The sequence below is a fragment of the Aulonocara stuartgranti genome, assembly GCF_965226115.1.
Source record: "Aulonocara stuartgranti genome assembly, chromosome: 13".
Lineage (NCBI taxonomy): Eukaryota > Metazoa > Chordata > Actinopteri > Cichliformes > Cichlidae > Aulonocara > Aulonocara stuartgranti.
In genome coordinates, this window is record NC_138949.1 from 19,060,347 (window position 1) to 19,083,172 (window position 22,826).

Genomic DNA, 22,826 nt, shown 5'->3' on the forward strand with positions numbered 1-22,826 from the left:
TTTGTTAACCACTGCTATAACCCAGTAGTTTATATATATATAGTTAACTATATATATATAGCTAACTTCATGACTGTGCATATATATATATATATATATGTGTGTGTGTGTGTGTGTGTGTGTGTGTGTGTGTGTGTGTGTGTGTGTGTGTGTGTGGGGAGAGAGAGAGAGAGAGAGTCGCAAACTTTAAAAAACATCAGTAAAACCCCAGTACGTCATGAAACGACAGAAAACAGAAAAGCTGAATAAAATGAGTGAACTGACTTTTTAAAAGTAGATACTGCCATCCAGTGGTGAGGCTGAAATAAACAGTAACTGCAGGACTTTTCAGTGACAGCAATTTTTTCTAATAAAGAGAGAAAAACAATTCAGTTTCAACAGATGTCTACCCTTCAGAGAATTTTCATGAATCAGTTATCGGAGTCACATGTCGTTTTGTTTTGTCATGATACACAATTTCATTATTATTAATACTTTTATTATTATACTTTCTAAGAAACTGAAAGCAGGTACAATGGGATTTAAAGAAGTAGAAGTAGATTCAAACTCATTTCCGTTTTTGTTTTGTTTTTTTCACTCAATGAGAGGCAAATACTGTGTTCATGTGTTCGCGTGTAAAATACAACTTGATTTGTCAGCTTTTGTAGTAAGCTACAGACCTGGGATATGAGACAGAGTTGTGCCGACATCTAGTGGAGGAAGATTGAATTGATGAAAAACAAAAACCTGAGATGTGAATTTTGACCAACCTATAACTGCACAGCAAAATCAGTTTTTGTGTTTGTTTTTTAATGATTATGCTACATTATGGTTTGATTGTGAGTTATATTTATATAATCAATGAGGATCGTCTAGCTAGATTGTGTTTTGATAAGTTTATCAATCAGTTATTACTTATTAGTATCTTTACTGTGATTACTGTGTTTTGCCCTTTGTGCATTTGTTCAGCCGGTAGATGTCCTCATATCCCCGCAGCGCTGCTATTATTATTTCAATGTTTTCTCTCATTCCTGCTCTTTATAATTTTCATCATAAACTCATATTTCACTATGTGCACTATGTTTTTACATTTTCAAAAGTCTTTATGACATTAAGCGCCAGACGCACAGGAAAAACACAGTAAACCTAAAAAGTCAGAAAAAAGTAGAAGCCACCAACACTCTTGTCCTCTCTTTAAACAACTTTGAAATGAAACAAAATAGAAAGCATGCAGACTAAATGTGGTGGATTCATGAGCCTTGAAAGAATTAAACGAATCGTCGTGTGTGATAGTAAAAAAAGCCTTCAAAGATTCTTGATGTTAACATCTGTAAGAAGAAAGAAATCTTTTGTTCTTGATGAAGTTTAGCTGCCAGTTGATACGTGTTCCCTAATTTTCTGTTGTTATAAAAAGACCCAAAAGACCTCAAAGACCTAATTTTTTATGACTAATGTAGGGCAACGGTGTAAAATCTAAACACTTGTGAGACCGTCAGACATAAAGGAAACAATGAGTATGATCAAGTATTCTAAGCTGAAGTTAGAATAAATTTAGCTTTAATTTACACTCTACTTGATCCCTCTTTGAATTAAATCCCGTTGTTTTCCCCGAGCGATTTGACGTAGGCATGTTAAATCCGACTAATAATTGTTACAAATCTGACAAAAAGGCAGCTCAAAATTAGTTTTATTTTTAGACCACATGTTATGTCACATTAATGAGAGAACAGCCTCGATAATCACATTTATTTCCCTCGGTAAACATACTGTAGCGGAAAAGCTTATGCACAGTCATGAAGGCCAAACTGCGAGTTGGCTTTTGGTTTTCCCAAGGGGCTCTTGACCTTGACGTCCTCTTGCTCACTCCGTCTGTTAGCATTCACGCATAAACAGAAACATATGAAGACACAGTTACACACAGAAGTGGCAGATAAATAAACACAAACCGTTTATACAGATTTCAAACTTAGTTAACTGTGTTTACTTATTTTGTCAATCACCCCCATCTTTATCTGTTTTAAGTGCAATGTCCTCTCAGGGCCAGCACAGACCTCATAACTGGATTGGCTGTGTTAGGGGATCAACATTTTCCTTTTTTTTGTTGCTGTTTTCCCAGTGACTCTGCTCTGATCTGATTTGCTCAGGAGATTCAAGATCACCATGTAATCTCGAGCAGTTATCAAAGCATTAATTTCTAGCAGCCACACAAAATCCAAAGCTACTGAGGCCAAATGCACACATTATGAAAGGTCAAAAATAACCCCTGTGGAGCTAAATGGTTATCCATAGCGGTTTTTGATATGGGCGGGGCGGCATCGTGGTGGGGGGCGGCATCACGGGCATCGACAAAAAACAAACAAACAAAAATGCTCGTACTCGTGCTGCCCCGACGTCATGCCAGCGCATAGTGGGAATGGCATAGGCACGATCAAAACAGGCTAGGACCGCCACTGATGGTTATAATATTAGTTTCTTTTTAATAGACTGAAACTGAAATCAGCAAATGCTAAATGCAAAGTTTCATTTGTATTTAAAGCAGGGTATACTACTTTCAGTGATATAGAGTAGCCTTTCTTTGGGGGTGCTAAAACCTCCTTCAGTCCATGCAGATATCCAAAGAGATTCATGCTAGGCTAATTGGTGATTCTGTGTGTGAATGGATTGTTTCTGTGATAGACTGGGAACCTGTGCAGTGTGTCCACCTTCTTGCCCACTGTCAACTGCGATGGCGTCCAGGCCCTGTGTGGTTAGAAAAACTGATGACTGGATGTTGTGCATAAACTGGCCTGCTGCTTTAGGCCAAAATTAATGTTTATGTGTAAAATACAACTGAGGTCAAATTAATAGTAAGAGCTGTTGGTCTATGTAGTAGAGTGTGATTCATCTATGTGGCTGCTGTAGAAGACACTGTGCACCAATGAAGAGTGAGAACTTTAAAAAAAGAAATTAAGTATACAACAGTGATTCCAAAATAAGTTGGGTCACTGTGCAAAATGTATATAAAAAATGCAAATCTAATAAACCACACTTCACAATAGAACATAAAAAAACATATAAAATATTTAAACTAAGACGTTTTATTATTTCATGTATAGTAAATAACTGATTTTCAATTTGGTTACAGCAACATGTGTCAAAAAGATTTTAAAAAAGAGCATCTTAGAGAGGTACAGTTTCTTAGAAGTAAAGATGGGTGAAAGTTCATCAATCTGCAAAAAACTGTGTAACACTTTCAGAATTATTTTCTTCAATATAAAAATGTGTTTTTGTCATCTACCGCACACAACATCAGAAGATTTAAAGAATCTGGAGAAATCTCTGTGTGCAAGTGACTAGGCCGAAACTCAAAATTGGATGCCTGTGTGATATCTGGGCTCTCTGGTCCCACTGAATTAAAAACTGCCCTGTTTCTGTTACAGAAATCACTGTGTGAGTTCAAGAACACTTCCAGAAAACACTGTCTGTGAACACCGTGCCATCCGAAAATACAGGCTAAAACTCCAGCATACAAAAAAGAAGCAGTCTGTTATTAAGGTGAAAAAAAAAAATTCAAACCTACATGGCCTTGTGTGAAAAAGTGATTTCACTAAACCTAATAACTGGTTGGGCCACTCTTAGCAGCAATTTTAAGTACCTTCATTTAGAAGCTGCTTTTTGTCTTTACTTGTTTTTTCTTTGTCTAATATTTGAATCTGTTTGATAAACTTAAATATTTAATATGTCGTGTAAATGTAAATCATGTGAAGTATGAAGTGGCCTCAGACCGGTACATCCTATTCTGGTCAAAGTGTGTGGTTTAATGATTTAAAATAGTGATTTCTAAAGAGCAGTGATGCACAGCCCCTCTTTAATCCAGATTATAGTGAAACACTAATCCTGTAAAAATGTGGTTTCTTCAAAACAAATATGTTTTTGCTAATATGTAATGTGCTATGTGTACATTGTTATTGGTAAGATGAACGTGAATATAGTGTTCACATGTCCATTCATTTTCTGTAAATCACACTGTGTACAAATAGTGGGATTTCTAAAATTCAATGAACTGATTGGAGGAGCAGCTGTGTTCAGCATTACCATTGATTGTCCTGTGGCTGCTCAACAAGAGCATTTGTGCTGCTGTGTATTGTGTGTGTGCGTGTGCAGTCTCATGTTGTCAGGGTTATATAATCGGCTCCACATCTGACAGTCAAGATCACTGACAGTCAAGAGAGTTTGGTCGACCTGAGGCAGCCGACTGATGTTTTATCTTGTGTTTGTGCTCGGCTGGCCTGGGGTCAGTCATGAGGAGCCGAAATCCCTCTCTGGTTCTATTAAAAAGGGTGGCAGAGGAATTAGCACCCCAGGTTGGGTCTCTCTTTTCATTCCTCCTCACCAAAGGATTTAAAATAAGACCAACTGGGCCTGTTGCACGTTTTTACTTTATTAATATTTTGAATTAAACCTGCTGAAATGTATAATTTATTCATTTATATAACAAACATTATTAAACACTTATTTTTATTTTTATACACATTTTCAATAATGGGCAGACCAATCTGAATGTGGGACATTGTCACACATGCAGCAATTACTACCTGTATGTTTTTCAAAAAGATTGATTATAAATTCATTATAAATTATCGTTAAGAGTGATTTTAGATATTTTTGTTTTTCCAATATGCTATGTTACAGTAATCACCGTCATCCAAAGCCATGTAATAACACACCTCTGCCTCTGTTGCACTCGCTCGGTTTCCTGTATAGTTCTCTTTACAGCGCTTTGATCTTTGTGAAATCATTGTTAAGCAAAGCATTGTCTATAAAAAATAAGAAGCTGTGCTCGAATCTGCTTTAAGGTTCAATGTAACTCAGCTGTTTGACTATTAGCAATTTCCTGGTAGCCACATTAGCTGTCTATTATTAAGGTAGGAGGTAGAAGCCAATGATAAAAGGCTAGCATAAACATATTAATATTATATTAATAGAAAGTATTACCCATTATCAAGCTAATTTACTTTTTTTTGTTAGCAATTTGTCAGTTTGTAGGTCCAGCTTTATAAAGACGTACTGATGTAAGATTTAAGACTGACTAAGACTGTGTATGAAATAGAGCTAGGTCTCCTTTTGGTTTGTGAAGTCCCATTTTGAAATCTGATATTTTGCATTTGGGTTTTTGAGATAAAGTAGTAAACATATTTAGACGGGAAGGTGGAGTGCTGTATTTTCATATACCTTGCAAATCTAGTGAGCATGATTGTGTATCACACAGAAGGATACTTGGTAATTAGGGCAAAGTCACATATAAATAAAATACTGGAATTAACTGACTAATTTGTAAATGCTGAGGTTTTTATAATATCAACAAAAAACAATTAATCAAAAACTGTAGACATTAACCACCTTCTTTTTAAAAAAACAGTCTGTGCTTGAGGCTACAGGATCCATTCAAACAATATAGTTAATACAAATCACATGCTACCTAGACTTGTTTTGGGGGCCTCAGACACACACACACACACACACACACACACACACACACACACACACACACACACACACTTGCAATCGTATTCCTTCCAATCTTCCACATTATTTTTTTATAACACTGATTCATGACTTCTTTCTTTCTCGAACAGTCCAGACTCTCCTTGCGCCCCCCCCCCCCCCCCCCCCCCACCTTTTCTCCAGCACTTGTAGTCATCTTCCTGTGTAATCCTCTCAAAAAACCCATATGAAAACTTCATTGGTTGACCAGACATAATCCTCAGTGAACTCTAAGTACCTGAATATTTTTGATTGTAAGAGAAGGAAAGCCGATGGAAAAAAAAGCTACCCGTGCTCTGCTGCCAGACATTTGGATTCAGAGTATAACATAATCCAGCAGCTATTTGAAGTAAATCTTTGGCCAGTGTGGCTTAAATAATTAATCTGCAGACATAATATATGACGACACTTCATGATTAGCTATTAATAAACCCTTTAACGAGATTTTATCTCTATCCTTAAGTGTTTCACAGCAATTCTTCATAGTCAGGGATAACATACTGCACAGAAACAAGTATTTTCTTATTTTTTTTCTTGTTTAATATTTTATTATCTAGAAAATATAAGCTTCCTGTACTTTTCATTTTACTTAAAATTGCTGAGTTGAAGATGTTCCACTATTTTGATTCCTGGAGAAATTATGGCGATACCAGATAGGAGCTGAAATGATAAGCGCTGGGTTACTACTATTTTACTCTGGTGGTGAACTGACTTTCTAATTATTTATTGCATAATGCTCTTTGAAACAACAGATCCTTTCATGTTGGCAGTTAATAACGGCCTGCAGCGGTTCAGGAAGTGGGGTCAGAATAACCCTTCCTACCAGATGACAGCTCCATATGCCCACCAGTGTCCGGGCACTTCAATGTACATGTCATTAAGGCTCTGGTGGTTATTTTATGTTGATAATTACTAAAATAATCTCTAGAGGACTCTTGCATCTAGCAGAAATAGTCCTTTTTTTCAAGTACAGATCAAGGAACCATAAATGTCCAATTTCTAATGGAAAATGGTTGACTTACCTGCAATAAATGAGAAAGTTGCTGATGACACATGTGTCAGCAGTTCTTAATTATGCAACAACACACTCAACTGACAGACTGTCATCAGTTAATCTGCTTAAAAACACCAACTGGGGGCTTCTACTGTATGTTACATCCACTGAGTGTTAGGTCCACAATGCTGGTTGAATGAATACTACAGTGTAATCACCCTGACACACATCCGGTGGAGGAAGAAATACCCAGAGCTAAACTCAAGTACAAATAGCGATACTGAAGAGTAGAAATACACGCAACAATACATACTGTATACATCAGATCTTTATACAGTTAGATCTTGATGCTTATTTTTGATAATGGTGAATTTTATTTGATAGTTTACCTCCTGTACACAACTACAGTGGATTTTAAAGCAAACAATCAAGATGTGATTGACCTGCAGTGTTTCAATATTAATTCAAGCTTTTCAGAAAAATTTGGAATTAGTGTTTTTTAGGAATTACAACCCCCTTTACACATCATTCCATATTTTCAGAGGGTCAAAAGTAATTGGATAATTCATGGACAAGCAGTTTCATGACCAGGCAAATCCTTTTTCCTTGTTTAGCTGATTCCAAGTGTTGAACTTGCTCTGTGCATCTTTTCATTTGAATTCTCAAGTTAAGATTCAAGAGAAAGAGGTTTCCAGCACTGCACACATAGCTGCTATTTAAACCTCACAAGGACTGTCAGTCATTAATGGTAATTTACATTTGTTAGATAAGCATCATAATCTTTTTGAACATGAATAAAACGATAAGAAAAGACAAGAGAGTTTATCTATCTGCAATTCTTTATTATTTGATTATTGAATGGATATTGAGTGCATGTTGTCACTGTTTTAGATTAATCAGGATGACTGCAAATTATAAACATTACATCAGCCACACAAAAACAATGTTTTCCAGTATTTATAGGATTTTATAGGGACCGGTCATTATACAAAATCTACTGTATACATTGTAGAGTAGAATTGTTGTCTTTCAAATTCCACCAACTAATATTTAAGATTTGAAAGGACCTCATTTATTTCATTCATTGCATTTTCCCAGGAAAGTCTCTTGGAGGCATTTCTAAACACCTGCCAGTCCACAGTAATCAGTTCAATTAGTTGTACATAACGATAAGTTATTCGAATGTGTCACCGCTTTGCTAAGTACTGGTAAAAAATCCAAACTGTCACCCTCAGATGAGAGCAAACTGAGGGTACCAACAAGAATAAAGCCCTTGCTCCAAACTCAACACCTTCGATCTTGACTAAAATTTGGATCTGCCCAATTAATACGTCAAATGACTTCAGGAGAAAAGTTTAATTGTATGGTCAGACGAGACAAAGATTGAGCTATTTTGGCACAGTCACAAATACACATCAAAACTGATTTTGGAATCAATAAATTAGGCTAACAATAAACTTCTGAAACAGCCTTCCCAAAGCCCTGACCTCAACCCTACTGAACATTTGTGGACTGTGCATAAAATCCATTCATGCCAGGAACCCAACTAATTAAAATGAACTCTACCAATTCTGCCAAGAAGAGTGATCAAATATTAAACCACAATTATACAGAAGCTTGTTTATGGCTGCTAAAAGCATCTGGTTGAGGTGCAACTTGCTAAAGGACCAAATAGTAGTCGGGGTGTGTGTATGCGGATTGGAGAAAAATAAAAGTACTTTGAAACGTGGGCACCAAATTCTTGTTTTCTGACTCCAATGACTCCATCTGGGAAAATGAACAGTTCTAAGAAATAATTAAAAGCCCAGAATTATCATGGCATTCATGTCCATGATGAGTGTGAATGATTTGTGACCACAAATGTATTTTATGTTGTAACATAAAACAGAAAAATGATTTGTTAAAGTAGTCCTCATCTTTAAAAACATATCCTTTTTAAAACAACTTTTATATTAAATTCTGAAGCACTCTGCTGTTTTCCAAAAGTTTACGTGTGTTATACATTTTAGCATTTCATATTACGAGTATCAACAGTTGGTAAAAGAAAACCATAAGAATGTGGTACGTGGTTTCTGAAACCTACTTAAAAAAAATAGTCATTTTATAATAACCAGTATGGTACTGTGTATTGTTCAATGTTGTGCTTAAACAATGGTGTATTTTACATAAACATCAAAGTAAAAACAAATTTCATGATATGCAGAAGTCAAATGGATGAAGTGAAATGTTCCTTGAACATTAATTCATAGAGCACTCTGGACCAGACATGAATTCGCCTCAGTAAATAACACTGATTTATTCAGTTCTTGGTGATATTGTATTGTTATAGCAAACTTTAGATGCTGGCGTGGAGGAAAGAAGCATGTTTAGTCGATCTACAGGCAGAGTGTTGTGGGGGCTGTGAATTCAAGAATGGTCCTCTTTTTTTAGAGGATTAATGCACTTCCATCCTGGTGAGAGAGATCACTCACAACCCTGCAACACATGATGGGATATCAGTGGCCTGAATGCGCTTTCATATTTCATTAACAGGCACCATAAAGATTAAGAAACTGAATGTCAGACTGTGATGTCTCTTTTTTAGCTGAATTAATCTATTTAAGAGCCTTTCATCTTCAACCAGATAGCAAAATAGGCAACTAGTAAGGAGAAAATGCTCTGATTGCTGTCTGCAAGGACATTTGCACTATAAGCAAAGTGAAAAATGATTAAAATATCCCAGGCTGCTGTAGCAGAGTCTGTAAAATCAGAATCAGAATCAGAATCAGAATACTTTATTGATCCCTGGGGGAATAAATAGTCATATTTGCTCTGTGCATCACTTGCTCTGCAGGAGTGTTTGCATTAAAACTAACTGGATTAACATGAATGGATGGATATGTTTAATTCTGAACTCAAAATTAAAACAAATCACATTTGAATTGAGTGACAGAGAAATTCATGTGGTTACAGAAGTAGCCAAGCCCAAAGTTTCTGCTGTTGTGTATGGAACTGTATATTATTAAACAGCACAATAAACTAATGCTGATCTCCCAAAGTCCATTAGGAGGTACTTGTTATTTCATATGTTTATTTTGTAATGTGACAATCATTTTAGAAATACAACTGCAGACACAACGGGGAGCAGAACAGGTGCAATGGCTACCACTGCTCAAGACACACAAAATGCACAGACACTCACAAACATCTATGTACCTGCGAGAAACCACAAGGACAGAATGCATGTAATTATTGCATGCTCAGTTTATTTGGACTTGTTCTCAATTTGAGGCACATCAATCTTTTCCCCGGTGATTAACTGCCAAATGCCGCCTCTGTAGTTCTCATTTCCCAGTGCGTACAGGAGGGCATTGAAGGTGGGAGTAGTCTTAGCAAGGATAGGCGCGATCTGCAGAGACAGGACCCAAATATTATGGTCAATTAGATTTTTCTTAGCAGAAATATTAGGAAATAATTTGTGTTGTTTATTCATGTTTTGGACTCTACATGGCGCTTTGCATGTCTTCTGTAACAAAGGGCAGAATTCTTTAAATTCAAGGAACAAATGTTTTATATTAAATATGTACATTTGAACTACATGCAAAAACAAGCAGCTAAGCTAAGCTGTATTTCTTTAATGCATTACTAAGTGGAGTCAGAAAAACTTTGTGCCAAAGTATGTAATGATAGTTGTTACCATTCTGAGCTTAGGTGAGACAAGGTTTGCATTCTCCACAGCAGCATAGAAAGCCAGGATCCCATAGGGCCCCCAGCAGAACAGCATAGTCTTCAGAGGAGTGTTGGGGTTGAACTGTGGAGGGGAAACAATAGGTAGTGGAGGGAGGATTAATGTGCAAAGGAATGAAAAGTGGGAAAAAGAGAGGATAAGAACAAAAATGATTAGCAAACCACAAAGAGTGAAGGTGAGAAAAAGGCTTTGTGTCATGAGGTTGTCTGCTTGGAGGCAAGTCACATGCCCTGGTGAAAACGAGTTTGTACTAAGATCATCAATGCTAAGCTACAAAACAAAAACACTGAGTGGGTGAATGAGAGGGCAGGTCTGTGTAATCCAAGGCTGAAAGCAGACATTATTCAGTTCACACATACAAAGCAGCACTGACAAATTTACATATAGTTTTCACAATTCCTACCTATAAGTAGCTTTAGTTTTCTTAACATCGTTTCACTGACACTATATTACCTTAAAAAAAAAGATTTTTGACCTCACAGAACTGAACACTTTTGCTTACTGTGCATACAAATGTCTATTTGTCACTTTTTGGTCATTTAATTGTATAGTAACTTTTTGGGTTACTGTGTGCACAGATTGAGTTTAGATTTACTCTGTTCACAGAGCTCCACAAATGTATGCTACACATAAGAAATGATGAAAAACCGGGGTTTATGTTTGATTTAAAAGTGGGATGAAAAACATATGATTTCATTGTGAAGCACTTTGTGATATTTATCTTGAAGGATGTTTTATAAATAAATATTTACTTACTTATTTAATAGGCTATTATTACACACTCAGTTTGTACTGCCTGGGAAACAGACCGTCCATAGGGAAACCAGACAGTGAGTCCTTAAAGCCCCATTGTAAAAGGAAAGTCCGAACACTTTTTTTCTAAAAAATTTAATTTGATAGCTGGGGTCGAGATTAAAAAAAAAGTGTTAAATTTCAGTAAAACACATTTCTGTATGCACCAAAGCAGCTTTAAAAAATTCTCCATAATGATTTCACACATTTCAAGCAGCACCCAACTAACTGGGCTACCATCACAACCAGCTGCCTCTTATAAAGACATATAAGTTCTTGTTTTGCTCCTGATTTGTGATATAGTAATCTTTTGAAAACAGGTGCCAAGCAATCAGAGTACATTAGTGATTTTCAAATATTTTGTGGGCTTTCATTTTTTGTATGAAAGCAGGTTTAAACTTTAGGCTCTATGAGGACGATGTTGGCAGTGCAATCTAGGTGAACTGCTACCAATTTGGTAGAATTGAATGAACTGACTTTCAAATGGGAACATTACATTAGCTAAACCTCTATAAACAATTTGTTTTTGAGGCCATTTTATCAAATGTGTGTTTGTGAAAGACCGTCCTACACTGAGTGTTAATGTTATCTCAGTAAAATGAGCTTGCTTCTAGGTTCATGAGGTAAATAAAATAGTTTTGTTTATAGAGGATTGTTTAATTTATCCCCAGAGAAAGATGAAGACTCCAAAATGCTCGAAATAAAGAAGTGATAACAATCAGACCAAGTCAGACAAGAATAGACAAAATTCTCTGTGTTTAATGATACTTTATCAAAATAAAGCCATATGCACTGTAGTGCTTTTGCTGGACATTAGCCTGATTTAAGCTTATAAAAATCCCATCCGTCCATCTATTTTCTGTATCACCCCTGACAGTGGGTGACACACAGAATACACACTAGGCAGGCTGCCAGACAAATTACAGGGCTAACACAGAGCCAGCCATTCATGCTCACATCCACACCTACATCAAATTTAGACTCACCAATTAACTTAACATTCGTCTCTTTGGCCCATGGGAGGAAATCAGAGTACCCAGAGAGAACCCACAAAAGCACAGGGAGAACATGTAAACACTGCACAGTACCACAAAGTCTCTATTATTAAAGCTAAAAAGACGGAAAAAATATTGCTGACTTAAACAGGCTGTACTTTAAATAACAGCAAATATACTAAGCTTACAAAAAACTAAATAAAATTGTCCCAACAGCTATAATGGAACTATAGCTAAGAAACTGTGATCTGTCTGAGCTGTGGAAGAGTACACAAAGTCACTGTCTGTTAAATCCTGATCAGGCACTTACTGCTGTTGTGCCTGGCAGATAAATCTGTGGCTCACAAACTACTGTTTTCTGTCTTTTTCTAATACAAACAAACCAAAAGAAAAAAAAACCCTCAATGACATACGAGTCCACTTAAAGTCAAAATGTCCAAGTGTTCTAGCACCATGGTGAATCTGTGTGGTGCTGAGACTGTGAAAAGAATCTCCGAACTCCATCCACATATATCGGGGATTCCCTACATACTTATATTTAATCATCTGTAAGTAGCTGAAAAGAAACACTGACATTTGCTTATGCTTGAACCTTTCCAGAAGGGATAATGATCAGCTCTGTAAAACTGATTACACATTTACAAGATGGAGTTTTCTTTTAGATAACCCCAAATTATTTGTGACCATTTTCTCTCCTTAATTTAGGTTGTGTCACATTCCTAGGCGTTGTTCTGCTTCCAAGTTTTAATGCAGACTTTCCCCCTTTTCTAATAATTTGACTGTAAACTGTTTGATTATTACATAATTACTGTTCTCTGGTAGAAATGGACCGATCCAAATATTAGTATCGGTATTGGTCAGATACTGACGTAAATTGGATCGGATATCGGAGAGAAATAAAAAATGTAATCGATCCATTAAATATAAAAAAAAAGCACCTCACAAAACTTGCGACAAGGCATAACTTGGATCATTAACCGTGGCAGCAGTATGCCTCAGGTGATAGAGCGGCTGTGTGTATAGCCTACCAATCTGGCATTTCATCTCCGAGGAAGTTATCCCAGAGAGAAGTAAAGCAAGTGTGTAAGTTCATCTCTGAATGTTTGTAAAGCATTCCCGCGTTAAGCTTTACAGCCGATATATGGAGCGACTGTCTCTTCTCTCTCCCTCCCTCTCCTGCTGCTACTTCAATCATGAAATCATGAAACTGATCAATGATCAGCTGATCGGCTTTTCTGTCGCGAGTCCATCTCTCTTGCTTGTCTATCGCTCACTTCGCGCCAGAAAGAGGAAACCAGCGGCTGAACAACAGCAGCACGTTTAAGCTTGATAAGCTGTTGTTAGAATTTATTTAATATTACTTTCTACACCAGGATCCTTTTCTACGCAGCTGACGGCTGGTAACTGTGCAGGGGCGGATCTAGCAAAGTTTAGCCAGGGGGGCCGATAGGGCATGAACAGGGAAAGGGGGCACAAAGACATACTTTTCTTTCTTATTCTCATTTAAAATGTCCAGCTTTTAATAAATAATTATCTGAATCTTACAACCAAAGTTTTAATCTGATGTAAAATTTATAGAAGTCCATTACTGTACATAGTAACTATTAAGTCTAATATACCCTAGTAAGCTATAGTACTTTTTCCTTTGGGAAGATACCATCTGTGCAGTCTGCAGTTCTGTTGAAGAAAGATGTTGAATCTATTTAATTATTCTTGAAAAATAATTGATTTCTGTGCATTTTTTCCCCACACTGCATCAAATTAAAGTTGATTACATCAATTAAGCATCATGAGGTGGAGGGTGGGTGGTTCCCTATTTTTATTTTTTTTTTTGCTGGGAGTTTTAGAGCCCTATTAGTTAGGTTGCTTACTCTTTAAAATACCAGAATAGGAAGGATGGAGTAGGTTTAAGTTTATTAGATTGATCAGTATTGCTGAACTATGAAATATTTTGGGTGTAGTGTATTTTTTGCATACAGGTATAACAGAATAGCTTTAGTTTTTGTTTGTTTTTAAACTTGAGTATGAACTTATACAAAAAGCAGCAAGATATTTAAAAAAACAGTTTTATTGATTAAAAAACACACTATATCAGATTCATATCGGTATCAGCAGATATCCAAATTTATGATATCGGTATTGGACATGAAAAAGTGGTATCGTGCCATCTCTATTCTCTGGTGGAGTACTGGGTGCATCTACTGGGCAGTTTGTGTTTGTAATCAAAGTGTCCCTCCAGCCAGCTCGGATGACTGTAAGTAATGAGCTTATGCAACACAAAGCGGGTCACCTGATTCAACCCCTCCAGAACTCCCCTAATGAACATTGTTCTTCTCACTGCACACCAGTACCCACATTCCCAGCTAAAGCCACTGATCTTCACCCTGTGGTAATGACCTACATATATCCCAGCGTAAATGCTCTTCATTCACACACTGTTTTGTGTCTCTGAATAAAGGCCACATGAGGCTATTGTGCTTATGCTAGGTTGAGGAGAATCCCTCTGATTTCTTTCAGTGGGCAACTTCAAAGCATAGAGAGCCTTTACAAGGACTACATATTTTAGAGGATTTATGCATCTGTTCTTATAAATGTCAGATTCTTTGATTTTGGAGTAATTCCCAAAATTCAGTTAAACTTGTTTGGATTTGTTCTGTATGCGTTTCTTGCTACTCCAAAGTGAATCTGGATATCAGTGCAATCTACAACACCTTTTTCCCCAGCAAAAGACATCTTCTTCTAATCTTATGTTGCTAAAGTTTGTGCATAATTTAATTTACTGAACTTACTCTGGGGTTTCCTGTCTTCTTGAATTTCTGTGCAATGGATTGGTAAGAAGACATGACGACAAACACCTGGATACCCATGTTGAAGATGCTCATTGGAACCAAGTAGGACACGTAGTTTCTATGGACAGAGACACACACAGCAGGTTAAAAAAAGTGAAAATAACATATATTTATCTTGCAAGCACTGTGCAGAAATTATGTTTGTATATGGTACCTGTCTCCCTTGCTGTAGTCCAGTGTGCAGCAAGTCCTGAGGGGCTCGTAGTCGTACTCTCCCCAGCCAATGAGGGGCATGGCGGACCAGAAGGCAGTGAACAGCCACACAAACACAGCCAGAGTGATGGCACTGCTCCACTGCAGCTTTGTCCCTGGGAAGAACAATATTCTTTATGACTAGTCTAAACACCAGCAACACAATGAATGCATACTCAAGTAGGCTACTGATTTTGTTTCTGTTTTAAATGTCACACTGCTGCTAAGAAACAAATGTGCATTCTTAGCTAAACTAATATCTTAACTAGAGCTGCTTGTTTGCAACAGTTATACAACAGTGTAATAAACCCTGCACTAACCAAGGGACATTTGAGTTGAGTCATTTCCTCTTGCCCATGTACCCTGGTAATGATGTTTAAAAATAAGGTGTAGGACTTATTGTTAACACTCAAGCCTTCCAGGTTGCAGTTTTAGTACAGAGGTGTCAGCCTGTGTTATAGCAACTGTTCAGGTTGCTATTTATTTGCATATTGTCTCATTATTTTGTCTGTAGAAAATTTAAAGACAGCAGTGTACTTGGCTGATTTATGTGCACATTTGTGCAACATAGGAGAGGAAAAGTTGACTGCATTTGGTATCATCAGCCAGATATTGACTTACTGGTGCAGTACTGGTGATATCTGTCCCAGGCAACAGCAGCTACAAAGTGGATGCTGGCAAGAGCTGTCATGAAGCCCTGGAAACCATGAGTCTGGCATCCATCAGAGCCATAAGGCCAATACCTAAAGACAGAGGATGTATTCAAAGTTGACTGACACAAGAAACCCCTTAAGCACCAATTTTAGTAAAATACATAAACAAATCACTAGTATAACATTTAATCCATGAACTGGTGAACACTGAGAGCAACGTGTCTCATTTCCTGATTGCAGTTTGAATATGCTCTGTACTGACCCTCTTCACTGTACAGCCTTAATTGGACCACTCTACATCGATTATACAGCTCTGTACAGATGATTCGTCACAACAGGTGGCCAGCAGTAGCCTATTGTCACCGGCATTATTTTCTCATTACATTTCATCCCACCCACATGCGGATGGACCTCGATGTCCATTATGAAAGGGGTGGTTACATCACTCACCTCAGAAAGCTGGAGAAAGCGGCGATCGTGGCGTTCATGGAGATGCCAATATCAGCCATTGCTAAACTGAATACTAGGAAATTGCTGGGAGTCCTCAGTTCTCTCACTTTGAGGAAAGCAAGCATTGTGACCGCATTTAGAAAGAAGCCCAGCAGACCTTTGGGGAAGGGGAACAAAAAACGCACACAATGCAAATCAGCGCGCACAGCGATGCTTACTGCGAAATAGCTCACACCTCAGGCGAAATTCGTCGCATTCATTTTTATTTTATTTTATTTTGTTTTTAGACCATAAGTAAGCATTATTTTGCAAGTTTACAGAGAAACGGGTCCGTGTCAGTGACCGGGAGGAGACATGTCCTGGCGTAGGTTAATGGCAAACACAGCAGGCAAAGTCCTCGTAGTATTTGGCTGAATTCCAAGACATAACTTACCCTCCACAAGCAGACAAGATCCCAGGGAAAACACATCAAACTCGGAGAAGCCCTCCGGTAAAGGGTACGAAGAAACCATCCTGAAGCCTGGTTTGACACACCAAAGTGCAGCTGTCACAGACTCCTCTCGTTCCGCTTGTTTACGATGCCCCTCGGTGTGACCGAAGAGAGCCGGCTTTTAAAGGGGCATTTCACGTGAATGCTTGCAGTTTATTATGTAAAGCCTCTCTGTCGCCCCAATCCGCGCAGGAATGTCTTAATGAACGCGGAACATAACCCTTAATGCGCATTTACGCGCCGCAACAATAAAGCCTTCTATTAATTGCACAACAAGCCTTTGTGTTGTGGTGTCCCGGTGAGGATGCAGCGGCTGCTGAAGTTAAACGACGAGACTCGGGTTTGACCGAGTCCACAGCCGTGTATATACACAGGTTTGCTTCATGGAGGCACAACAAGTGTTTGCAAAACAATGCCCCTGCCAATCAGAACCACACCTGCATTCCCCATGCATCAGTGTTTAGATTTAAAACTGAAAAGCCTAAAAAGTACAACTGAAGCCATAATACTAAAAATACACAGTGATAAATGTCTGTGGGCATTTGCTATTATCTGCATTCATACACATTATTCAAAATTAAGATTAAGATTAAGACTACCGTTTTCACACCAGTGCTTTGCAGCCTGTGTGTGCAATGTGTTGCAATTCAGTAAAGCTATCTTAACCAATTATTTATTGGAAGCACTCTACAGCGGAGCCATGCCAGTGCTGCTGTTCTGTATCTCTGTTTATAATTTTTTGTTCTTGTGTGCAAAGAATCAAAGATTTTGATCAACAGACTGACATCAAGTGGTTAAATCAGCTGTGCAAGGTGCCTAAAATGATAGAGGATAAAAACAAAAACTGGACCAGCATAAAAAACAAACAAACAATATAGCACACAGTGGGTTTGTGTGCTTCAAGACAAAAACTTGTGAACACTAACAGTCAAGTTCAGATTTTTCTTTATTGATCAACATTTGTGGAAATTACATGAAATTATGCTATTGTCCCTAGACTTCTGTGGATTCCTCAGGTTTCAATATAGGGAGAGGGGACAGAGATCTCTCCAAGTCTCATAAGGATCAAGAATCTGGATAAATTCAGATGGTAATGTAAAAAAAACGTGCTACTTACTGAAAAAACTCATAATGATTAACAGTCACGGCAGGGCTCAAATAAACATGCTACATTTGAGGCAAAGAAAAAAAAGCAAACATCACAGTGGATTATGACCATTTCGGAAGTGTTTTTCTGTGGTAATAAATAGGGACGTCTCTGCGCAGCCTATCCGATTCCGGGAGGCAATACGCATCCAGATGAAACGAACGCCAGCCTTTTCGCTAATCCTTGTCTATCCTTTTTTATCTCGGGACTCATAGTAGTCTGATCACTATGGGGCAGCGAAGCGGTGGGACAGCGCCGTACGGATGACATTCCTGTAAATGAAAGAGAAAAAAAATAGTCTGATTGACTTCAGTGGGCGCAAAGTGGGCGCATGTAGGCAAATTGCGTATGCATAAAAGTTGGCCAAAATGTTCCTCGTCCTGCTGCTGGGGCTCTACGTGGCCACGGGTCAACTTTTTTCCCCAGTGAGCGCCTGCCCTTCGCAGTGCAGCTGCTTTTACCACAACCTGAGTGATGGATCAAAGGCGAGGTAAGTTGGATGCCCAAAGTGAAATGAATGTATCTTGTGTGGTATTTTTTGTGTGTTTGTTTCTTTGTTTTGTTTTATTTGTTTTTTTGCACAGTGATGCATTTTGTCATCATATGAGGACAGATGTTTGCACAGAGGTGAACACGTGTACAAAAGATAATTCAGGGAGTGCATGCCGCTCCAATTTTATTTAATGCGGGATTATCTTTCAAAGGCACTTTCAGGCTTTCATCTATGCTTTTTTGTGTTTTGGTAGGACGGGGAATAAGTTTTTTTAAAAAAAATCATTATCCACATAACTTTTGCTGCTTGTGAACTTTTGAATACACATTTGTTGTCATTAATTGTCGATTTAGTTTAAAGTTTTAGTGATTCGTAAACTATGCACAAATGCAATTTGTGAAGTTAACTCAAATATTTTCCGACTTTTAGGAGCGTGATTTGCAATGATCCCGATATATCTCTCGTGCCTGTCGGGTTTCCTATTGACACCTCCAAGCTGCGGATTGAGAAGACATCCATCCAGCAGATACCCAGCGAAGCCTTCAACTACCTCTCCAGTTTGGAATTCTTGTGGATGTCTTTTAACACGCTGTCCGCCTTGAACCCGGACAGTTTCCGGGGGCTTTATAACCTGGAAGAGCTTCGGCTGGACGGGAATGCCCTTACCGCCTTTCCTTGGGAATCTCTCATGGATATGCCCAGCCTCAGACTTCTCGATTTGCACAACAACCAGCTCACTTCCCTGCCCGCGGAGGCCACCACGTACATCAAGAACCTCACCTACTTGGATCTGTCCAGCAACAGTCTGGTGACCCTACCTGCAGAAGTGCTGTCCAATTGGCTGGCTGCAAAGCCTGCACAAGGGCCAGACAGCTCCAAGATGATACTCGGTGAGAGGCAGTGCTCATCCTAACATCAAGTCTCCATTTAAATCCTTTAAAGTGCATTTTAGGTGCATTGTTTTCTTCTGAGCTTAATGAAAGTGTGCTAACTTTTTGCAAAGCAACTTTTTTTTAAATTTTTTTAAAAAGCATCTTAAGCTTACATAAGCAATATATAATTTGACAACAACAGCTGTTTCTGGTGAGTAAAAACATATTGTATAAAAAGTAACATTGGAAAAAAGTAACATCTTGTCTTTAATATGAAGGTAACAATTTCAATAATAATTTCTGAAGCTCTTATAATATTTGATATTTCATCTTTAGATTCCATATTTAATAACTAATATTAACAGGCTGTATATTGACATCTATTACATGCTTTTAGAGTGTAACATAGCAGATTTAAGATGCTTTTGTTTAAAACATTATCTCTTATAATGGGTGGATTTAAGTTACATTTTATTAAAGAAAAGAAAAAAGAAAAACACAGTTCAAATTGTATATATATAAAAATACACACAACTCTATGCACTCTGTTGGTGGAGGTGTTGTGATCAACAACGAGTCTTCTTATAATCTTCTTGTAGGGAGTGTGAAATGACAGCAAAGTTTGATCTTGATCTCTAGTCAATTTTCACCATCATCATCATCATCATCATCATCATCATCATCATCATCATTGCCATAGTCATGGCCATGATGTAGTTTATGAATTAAATATTAATCCTCTTACAGGATTAACATCCCTACATCCACACCAACCATCTGTAGGCTGGTCTATCACTTCGTCCACAGCTGGACACTTGTCTTCCTCCTGTAGCCTCACTTGTACCCTTGCCCTTAGGTCTCCATGACAACCCCTGGGTGTGTGACTGCCGGCTCTATGACCTGGTCCAGTTCCAGAAGTCTCCGACTCTTTCAGTGGCTTTCATCGACACGAGACTTCGATGTTCAGCTCCGGAGAGCGTGTCGGGGGTCCTGTTCAGCGACGCAGAGCTTCGCCGCTGTCAGCTTCCACGTATCCACACAGCTGTGGCACGAGTAAGGAGCGCTGTTGGAAACAATGTGCTGCTCCGGTGTGGGACCATTGGCGTCCCCATCCCAGACTTGACATGGCGCAGGGCAGATGGACGAGCCCTCAATGGAACAGGTGAGTCAGCAGCTATTTGGATAGATGAGATAAGATGATTTTGTGTGCTCTGTATTGCTGCTGTTAATTAAATAGAGAGCCACGAGTGGAGTTAGTAAGTCTGAGTGACATCTATTGCCAACACAGTGAGTTACGCAACACTGATCATCAATGCAACATTGTGTAATCACCAGCTTGTTGTCTCTTTTCACATTTGTCAAAGGGGACGTCTCCGGTGTCAAATTACTTTATTTTTTTTTAAATCGTTCTTCTGTTGTTATTTTATAACTGTGTTATTCCATCTCTGCCACTACAGTCCAGCAGGAAACCTCAAAGGAAGGAATCACCTGGTCAATCCTCAGTGTACCAGCAGTGTCCTACCGTGATTCAGGTAAATTCATCTGCAAGGCCACTAACTACGCAGGGAATGCAGAGGCTGTCATTTCCCTCGTTGTCTCCAACTCGCCAAAACCAGAGGGGAACCAAACCAACAATGACAAGAAGCCCAAAATCAAAAAACCAAACCAAATGGGCAAAGCTGCCTACCAGGAGAAACTGGTGGCCAGATATGTGGCTCCAACCTCTGCTCCTTCATCCTTGCCGGCCCTGGATCCTGGCCTCCTGCCTGGTGTTGGGCCTGATCCTGGACTATCCAGTTACAGCCTGACTGAAGGAGCCACCCCAGGGCCTGCCACCTCCCCCAACTCAGATGCACTGCTGGATCTGGAAAAGACTAATCTAAGTAACTTGGCAGCTAACGCCTCATCGTTACAGCAGGACCCGGACAGAGTGGTCCGCTCAGTAAAAGTTGTAGGGGACACAGACAATACAATTTCTCTAAACTGGAGAGCCCCTAAAGCCAAAAACACAACAGCATTTAGTGTGCTCTATGCAGTGTTTGGAGAGAGGGACATGAGAAAGATCAATGTTGGAGCTGGGCAGAACCGTGTAACCATCGATGGTTTGGTGCCCAGGACCAAGTACATTGCTTGTGTGTGTGTGAAGGGTCTGATCCCCAAGAAGGAGCAGTGTGTCATATTCTCCACTGATGAAGCAGCTAGTGCTACTGGTACCCAGAAGCTGATTAATGTTATTGTGATCACAGTGGCCTGTATCATTGCAGTCCCGCTCACTGTTATTGTATGCTGCGGGGCGCTGAAGAGACGCATTCAGAAGTACTGGGGAAAGAAATCAAAAGACATCCAAGATTCATATGTTACATTTGAAACACTCTCACCCGGCACAAAGGCCAAAGGGCTCGAGGGTGAGTATTTGAACAGACTGAATCCCGAGGAGTCCAACCGGCTGCTGTCAGCCCGCTCCAGCCTGGACTCCGAGGCCACAGCTAAAATAGAAGGACAGCCTAATGAGTACTTCTGCTGACGTCATGCTCCAGCTCCGGCTCCTGCTCCACGTCATCTTCCCCGCACTCACCCACACTCACGTCACAGTCCAAACCCCAAAACTCGTTCACATGCCCACCGGCACCCTCATCCCCATCTCAACCCACATCCGTATCCCCAGCATTACCCATATTCTTCCCCTCAGCAGCATCCTGACGTCAGTCCCCCTGTAACGCGCTCCCATACACCCCCTCCCATCCCTCCTCGCTGGATAATGCCACCAACTCCACCGCCACAGAGAGCCAACTTCTATCAACGGACTTTTGCACGCTGCACAATAATGGAAATATCAGTTTAAAGAATTTGGGAAACTGCGTAGATCTGGAAAATTTCATGTTTCTTGCAGATGTAGTGAAACTCACTGGACTGTTACACGCATATTCATCCATTAATATTAAACTGCAAGCGCGCTCATGCTTTTATGTCTAAAAGAATGTTTTTTTTATCACTAAGCCTGTAAGAAGAAAACATGATGTATGAAGTGAAAGAGCACAGCAAACACTAAAGTTTTATTCCACCTCACGTGCACGGCCCAGCGAAGAAACCTCTCCAATCCAATTTAATTTAAAGGGAAGTCAATGGTAGACAATCCATTGTTTATATCATATATGTATGTGTATGATTTGTAAATACTTTATCAGATTATGTACACATATACATATGCAGTTAATTCTGTGCCTCTGTATATATCTGTCATATGTTCTGAGAGAAGATATACACATAGGCATGGTTCATTTCTCTGGTGAATGGAGAGAAGCTGGAGCTGGAGAGAAGTACTGAAGGACTGAACTATGACACAATGTAAATAGGGTGGAGATGGTGCAAAAAGGAAATGTTAAATCATTTATATTCCCCCAATGAGGCACATACTTAAAATCTTTCCATGTGACTATTTTGTGCCACCTAGAGGCATCATTACCCCATTAAAAGTGGATCTGTTCGTTCCAATGATACTTACCTATTTGAATATAGTTAAATAAACTTTTATACTGCATGTACTTGAGTGATATTGTGTGTTCTTATAACTCTACTTCACCTCACAATAATAATCAGTCTCCATACTTTGGTTCTGAGATACTATGGGTCTCTGTAATCTTCACTTACAAAGTTCATTAAAAAATATTTT

At 38.9% G+C, this 22,826-nt stretch overlaps 2 protein-coding genes across 2 annotated transcripts; one reads left to right on the plus strand and one right to left on the minus strand.

The window, feature by feature from the left end:
• Nucleotides 1-9,361: 9,361 nt before the first annotated feature.
• rgra (retinal G protein coupled receptor a) lies at nt 9,362-16,825 on the minus strand. The gene is made up of 7 exons (XM_082557320.1): nt 16,588-16,825; nt 16,155-16,311; nt 15,673-15,794; nt 15,014-15,167; nt 14,800-14,917; nt 10,173-10,286; nt 9,362-9,884 (listed from the first exon to the last, which is right to left on the minus strand). The coding sequence occupies exons 1-7, from the start codon at nt 16,664-16,666 to the stop codon at nt 9,741-9,743; spliced, it is 888 nt and encodes a 295-aa protein (XP_082413446.1). The 5' UTR covers nt 16,667-16,825; the 3' UTR covers nt 9,362-9,740.
• An 802-nt stretch (nt 16,826-17,627) lies between these two features.
• Nucleotides 17,628-22,814, plus strand: lrit1a (leucine-rich repeat, immunoglobulin-like and transmembrane domains 1a). Its single transcript, XM_082557903.1, has 4 exons — nt 17,628-18,281; nt 18,714-19,174; nt 20,013-20,318; nt 20,614-22,814. The coding sequence occupies exons 1-4, from the start codon at nt 18,160-18,162 to the stop codon at nt 21,678-21,680; spliced, it is 1,956 nt and encodes a 651-aa protein (XP_082414029.1). The 5' UTR covers nt 17,628-18,159; the 3' UTR covers nt 21,681-22,814.
• The last annotated feature ends 12 nt before the right edge of the window (nt 22,815-22,826 follow it).